The sequence below is a fragment of the Coptis chinensis genome, chromosome 4 (assembly GCF_015680905.1).
Source record: "Coptis chinensis isolate HL-2020 chromosome 4, ASM1568090v1, whole genome shotgun sequence".
In the NCBI taxonomy this organism is placed as follows: Eukaryota; Viridiplantae; Streptophyta; class Magnoliopsida; order Ranunculales; family Ranunculaceae; genus Coptis; species Coptis chinensis.
In genome coordinates this window covers 29,866,111-29,873,066 of record NC_141459.1, presented here as the reverse complement: position 1 = coordinate 29,873,066, position 6,956 = coordinate 29,866,111, and the positions used below count along the sequence as shown (strand labels likewise).

General features: G+C 39.4%; 1 protein-coding gene across 1 annotated transcript; it reads left to right on the top strand.

The window, feature by feature from the left end:
• Positions 1-5,080: 5,080 nt before the first annotated feature.
• On the top strand, positions 5,081-6,301 carry LOC147503118 (uncharacterized). The gene is made up of 3 exons (XM_086604717.1): positions 5,081-5,147; positions 5,216-5,364; positions 5,417-6,301. The coding sequence occupies exons 1-3, from the start codon at positions 5,081-5,083 to the stop codon at positions 6,299-6,301; spliced, it is 1,101 nt and encodes a 366-aa protein (XP_086460843.1).
• The last annotated feature ends 655 nt before the right edge of the window (positions 6,302-6,956 follow it).

The following is a 6,956-nucleotide window of genomic DNA, read 5'->3' as shown; positions in this document are numbered from 1 at the left end:
TCAGTAATTAAATTTGAATTTGGTTGTTGTATGTTATTTGAATTCAATTTTAATATAAGTTGGTTAATTTGAATTATCGTTGTTGTTTTTATCATTAATCCCACCTTCGAATTGTTTGTTTGGTATTATTAATTCGTTATAGGATCATCTATTTTAAGAAGTTGTTTTGGAGTGAGGGTTGAGAATATTGCCGATATGGGCATCGCTATAAATAGATATTGTGGTAGGATGAAATCTCGATGAGTTAGGCAGTTTCTATCCTAAATTCAACTTAAAAATATTAGGATTGTTTTAGAATCAAGAATATGAGTTGTTTCCGTTTTCGGCTTTGGAAATTTTATTATTTCCGAAAATTGCCTTAAAGCTTTTTGGCAAATTCCCGATTCGGCTTAGCAATTTAAAACCTATAAAAACTGCATTCATTCTACACTCACAACCCCAACTACATCTTACATTCATCTCTCACGTTCCATTCCCACTTTACCTTATTTTTCCTTCAGACTTCGCCTAACTACTTGGCTCCGAAGCAGCAGCTAGCCCTCACACCGTCCGAGGAATTTACATCGAAGCGACTGCGCCTCTCCAAAGACAAACCCGAAAGTGCCACCTACGCCCAAAACACTGGAATTCCAGTTTTCATCCTGAGTGCACCCCACGCCCATCCCAGGCTAAAAGTGAGCGCACCCTGCGCCCAAGAGCCTGGACTTCTAAATTCAACAGAGTGCACCCGCGCCCATCCCAGGCATACCTTGAGCGCACCCTGCGCCTTGACCACTGTGGGCACCAAAAATTTCCAGTTTTCCGAGGATTGTTCCAGGATAGTTGCAGCTGCTCTAGAGAGTAGTTTTGTGATGACTTCTCCTATAGTAATACCGGAGCAGTCTTTCAAACATTTGTTGGGGAGCGAGTCTTATGGACATTGGTTCCGCGAGAGGATCATGCAGTTCAGATGGAGGCATCTTCTGGTAAGTGAAGATGACTCGTATTCACCTAAGCTTACTGAATTTTTTTACAATAATGTTAAGTTCTATTGTAACCAGGATGGAGAACAAGAATTCTCCGTCATGGTTGATGACACACCCCTAGAATTCAATAAGTATGTGGTAGCATTAGTTTCGGGAATACCAATACCTAATCCTATTCACACATGGGGATTTATGACCGATAATTCATACCTCTATGACTATACATATTTCCATGAGTATTATGGGGGAGGGGTATTTCGTATAATGGACCAAGGGCATTACAACATAGCCCTTGGTAGCCTGTCCCTAAATATAGGCACCACCATGTTATTCATCCTGATAAATATTCTAGGGGAGTGGCGGTTTTACTCGCAAATAGTACCACTGATGACGTCTTCCTTGCTTTAGCTGAGGGACGTCACCGATATGACATTCCCCGAGTATTAGTGGCTAGTCTTAAGAGAGCCCAAAGCATGTGACATAAGTATCTTCTTATGCCTGTTTTGGTTTGCCGAATCATGCTCAGTTGTCTACACGAATTATGTACCCAGTTCCGCGGATTGAAAAGGGTTGAAGTCATGAGACCCACCAATTGGGTGGTTCGCTCATTTTGAGTAATGACTTGGCCGGGATGGCAGGTGCAACCTCATTTGGTTGCTCCTTACACCCCATTAGACATAGTAACATTAAACAGGTTATCACAAGTTGACGACACACGACGGCAGGCTTGGCAAGTTATCATGGCATGGCAGGATGCGAAGGAACCTTATCTATTTGAAGAGGGAAATGAGGAGGAAAATGTTTAAACGGGAGTTAAGGTTAGTTTTTATTTCAGTTAGTGTCTATTTATGTCCCAAGCAATCTATTTCTCATAAACTCCATTATGGGTGGAACTCTTATAGAGTTGCGTCAAATTTCTTTTCTATATTAGTATGTTATAACCTTGTTTTGCAGATGTTCTGGAATTTCACGCGTTTCAATGGTATTTTCCTACCCTCTTTATTTAAAATACTTTGAGGACAAAGCATGCTTCTTGTTTGGGGGGGGGGGCATAAAACACATGTAATTAAGGCATCTGTTAGGATATAGATATGTATAATATGCACTTATTTTCTAGCTAAAAAAATTCAAAAATTTAAAAAATTTAAATAAAAAGTATGCTATATACTTAGGAATATTGGTATTGTTTTTTTTCTCTATGCTCTCAATAATCTAGAAGTCTCACGTAGCTTTTGCATTAAAATAGTTTTAGAAACTTAAGCTAATATGTAGGTAATAATCCTTGCATATATCTATAAATATGTTACATGAGTATCTATGATTGTTGGTAGTAAGTTTCTGAAACCTAGGCTAGAGTACTTATTCTACAAATCCTGTGAGAATATAGCTTAAAGCCTTATATGAGTGAAACATTTGAGAAATGACACAAGAGAGAAGTAAAATCCAGATAGAGAAATCACACGTCCATTTGCTTGATTACTATACCATATCCTAAGCGAGAATTTAGGCCCTCTTTGGATCAATATAGCCAGAAATTCAAACCTATGAATTATTTTTCGCTAGTCGCCCCTCTGAGCATTTATTTAGCCTTTCATAAACCACAAATCCTTTACCTTGTTACAAAACAAAACAAATAAAAAAAAAATCAACCTACCCAATTCTTTGAATAAGTCTGAGAATAGAGATGAAGAATAGAAAAGAGAAGAACCTTTGAAATCAAGAATTCGTTAGTCGCTTCAGATAATAAAAGAAAGTTTCCATCCAAATAAATAAATAAATAAATAAAAGAAAATAAAGAGTTAGAACTCCAAAAAAAAAATAGAATCAAAGGAGTCAAAAGCCAAAGAAAAAAAAATATGGCTAAGGATGGAAACAAAGTGTAGAAGCAAAAGTAAAGAACAAGAGTTTCTCTAGTTACATAATATGAAGTCTCTATTATCTCAGACTTGTCCTTTTTGAATATCAATTTCCTTCCTTCTTAAAACCATCTCCTAATCCCCACAACACCTAATAAAGACCTCTAGCTCAATTAGGAATAGGTTAGTGTGATAGTAAGTGACAGGTGTGTTTGATCGACTCCGGTTTCCTTGTGTGTCATATAGATTATAAGGTAAAGCGTGCCCACTGCACACTGGAGCTAGTAGCGAAACTTGAGCGGAAAAATCAGAGTGGTTTTTGTCTTGACATTTATGTGAGGACCTATTTAAGGACGTTATTCCAAGTTTTCAGAAACGGACCTGCTAGTTCATCTCATAGTATTATTCATTGTATATATGTTTATTCGTAGATGATAGATTATTATACATATATTAGCTTAAGTTTCGACTTGATTATTTTGTATTCATTGCTAGTGAGATGTATAGATAATTGAGACATAGATAAGGAAACAATAGTTATTTATGAGTTGTTGTAGTATAGATGAAGTTTGTGAGTACTTTCATTGAAAAACTCTCATGAGGTTATAACTCGTCCACTAGGGAATTCTTAGTGGTTTAAGGCCTTGTTGCAAATGGTCAATACAATCGCACTCGGCGAAACGAGATTAGTTAGAACTCTATTTTTGGCCACTTATGCTAATTTCTCATATTTGCTTGAGGACAAGCAAAATGTTGTTTGGGGGTGGTTTGATAAGAGCCCAAAACTGTAGTTTTAACCCCTTAATAATACTACTTTTAGACCAATTATGCGAGTAATAAATAAGAGTTAATGCTAATTACGTGTTTTTATGTATTTCAGGCATGAAACTCAATTATGTACAGAAATGTGCCACTTTGGCGATATAAAGGAGCAAAGGGTTGGTTGCTAAGAAGTTCTGTGATAAAGGCCAAGATTCAAGGAGACAAAGCCTTTATAAAGCCCCGGGCCAAAAGTCAAAAAGTCAACACGGCGTAAAAACAAGTAATAAGTAGAAGAGAACCCCAAAGACCATATCTTTGGACTCAGGCCTACCTTACATCAAAACAACCGGCTAGGAAAGAGTTTTCCAATGGTCCAAGCCTTGACCCAATTAGAGGAGCAAAAGTGGACGAAAAGTCTGCTAAAGTCAAAGCCAGCTGAAACGGGCTCTGTGGGCTGAAGAAATTGGGCTTTGGGCTCGATTTTCCAGCCCAAAACATGGCTCCTCAGCCCATGCATGAATTGTGGATCTGGTCTCCTCCTTTACATAAAACAAGACTTAGCTCTTAAGAAAGATATAGTTAGATAGCTTAGAATAGAAAGTAGCCATTAGAATAGCTTATAGATCTAGTTTTTGAATTTCAATGAGCAATTAATTAGTTTCATTCCTTATTTTAGATTAATTATTTGAATCATTGTTCTTCATTCATTAGATAAATAAAATAGTAGTTCTTGTTAATTTCGATTTTGTCATTTAAATTTGTTTAGATCTAATTTCAATTATTGTTTGTTATTCATTTCCTAGTTATTAATTTGGATTTCAATTCTTGAGTAGTTAAATTAGTAAAGTCCAAATCTTTATATTATGTCTAGTTTTAATTCAATTGGAAATGATAGTTTATGAATCAAGGCTAAACCTCCATTAGAGGGGTTTGATGAAGCCTTGATTGTGTAGTATAGAATCGTTGTAAGAATCTATTCCATTCTAGAAGGTCGTTGATTCGTTATGAGAATGGGTGGACGACCTCACATACTAGTTATGAATTGGTAGAAATGTCATGTATAATTAGGGATTAGAACGACCAATTCTTACCGTAAGAACGTAAGAATTGGTTTACAACAAATCTATGTTAGTTTATTAAGTTGGTAATCAAGGTGGAATCAAATTCCTCAAATTCTTTATCTAGATTCAACTCTTAGCATTCTGTCATTCCGTTATTTGTATCTTGTTATTTGAATTCACATCGTAGTATAAATTCCCTTCGTAAATCTCTCATTGACCTTGGATAGACCATCAATTATAGAAAACTTGAATGCTAAGGGACTAGGAGTGGAACGAATCTTCTATTCCAACTCTACGTCAATAGATTCGAGAGTAGAAAACAAATATCTTTGATAAGTCTAGTATAAGCAACAATTTATAGTTTTACTTTCGTTTATACTTCATCGTTTATTCGAAGTAGAATTATATTCAATTTTATCCTCTTATCATCCAGGAAATGATAAACAATGATCGGGAGGCAAATCTTCGTGACAAAAGACTCAAATGGGCTGCTAATCGTGGTGGTAATTTGAATCGAAACTACCGGGCGGATGTGATATGGACTTTGGAGGTACCAAAATGTTTTAATCAGCCAAGGTTCGAGAGATACGATGGAACAGGAGACCCAGCAGATCACATTCATCACTTCAGGCAGCAGATGCCTCTTTGGCAAGAGGCGAGGTACGATGGGCTGCGGTGTATGATGTTCCCGGCCAGCCTGAAGGTGGGAGCTTCAGACTGGTATTATCGGTTGCCTTCGAAGAGTATAACTAATTTTCAAGAGTTGGAATAGGCGTTTGTAGATCACTTTATACATCAGAAGTGGCAGGTGGTGGACATCACGGCCTTGTTCAATGTTAGACAAAGGTCCGCGGAATCTGTTAGGGAGTATCTGTGCCGATTCAAGGCTGAGACATTAAAGGTGGAGAATTTAGATGAAAGGACGGCAGTGATAGCGTTCGAAAGAGGTCTGCGACCCGGAACGGGGGTCCATCAGTTTGTTGCAAAGAATGAGATTGCGACCTTGCACGAGTTATATCTGTGGGTAGAGAAGTATATTAGATATGAGGACACCATGCAGAAGGATTCTGAGAGGGGAGCCAAGGTAGTGTCATCGGTAGAGAAAGGTGAGGACCGTAGAAAGATAGAGGCAGGGGATAAAGGTAGCGAGTGGTACCGTGGACATTCATCACGTCCGGAAAGGAGTAGAGAAGTAGCGCGAAGAGAACAAAGGGAGAGGAAGCCATACCGCAAGCTGGAACACGCACCCTTAAAAAGGTCGTTGAGTGAGATACTACCGCTGATAAAAAATGTGCAAGGGTACGAGGGTCCACGAACCGTCCCTGCCGAAATGCCAAATAAGCCGTACTGTGAGTATCACCAGGTATGCAATCATGAAACCAATGATTGTTATGCATTGAAATGGTTGGTCCAGAGGTTGATAGAGAAGGGAATGATGAGGGAATTTATAGCAGAACCCCCAAATGGGGAGCCGGGGCCAGCTATAGGGAGAATATTGGGAACCATAAATGTTATTTTCAGTGGAGAAGTTCTGAGTCACAATGCCCACAAAGATAAGATAAGGAGAACAGCGAGTATTCAGCAGGTCAACGAAGCCCGGAAGACAGACCGATACAATGCAGAGTCAATGGCGGGAAGACAAGATTACATTCTCTAGGGCAGATTTTCGAAGTCGCCGATACCCCACACGAAGATCGTTGGTGGTCATTCTGATGGCGATGGGTAATTACATGGTCAAAATGGTAATACCGATTGATTGTGGCGTATGATGGACTTTTTGTTTAGGGGGCGTTGGAGGAGATAAGGATTGATCCGGGGCAACTAAGGCGCCAGCGGTCCGGCTTTGTATGGGTTTAATGGGGCGTCCGCGAGCCTATGGGAGAACTTCTATTACCGGTGACGACAGGGCCTGTGACGGTGTTCTCAAGATTTATGGTGGTCGATTCCAACTCTCAATACAACGCAATCCTGGGGAGGAGATGGATACACGAAATGAAGGCGGTGCCTTCGACCAATTATCAAGTTATTCGATCCCCACCCCAACAGGAATGTACGAGGTCCGCGGAGATTAGGTGGCATCGAAGAACAGTCATCAGGACACAGTTAAAAGGATGGTCGCGGCCTTGGAGAACCAACGAACCCCAGGAAAAGACAAGCATAGCAATTACAGTGCGAGGCAGTGGAAGGGGCGGAGGAAGCCGCGGTGGGCCCAAAGACTTTGGATGAATTGGAAGTAGTAAATTTGGGAGAGGGCGAAGAAGAGAAGTGTACATCGGTTGGGTCTAATCTGACAGAGGAGTGGAAAAGTAAGT

Coding starts and splice junctions, on each gene's coding strand:
- LOC147503118 (XM_086604717.1), top strand. CDS start 5,081: ATGATAAACAATGATCGGGAGGCAAATCTTCGTGACAAAAGACTCAAA. Junction 5,148..5,215: donor ATGGGCTGCTAATCGTGGTG/GTAATTTGAATC, acceptor TGTTTTAATCAG/CCAAGGTTCGAGAGATACGA. Junction 5,365..5,416: donor AAGGTGGGAGCTTCAGACTG/GTATTATCGGTT, acceptor GAGTTGGAATAG/GCGTTTGTAGATCACTTTAT.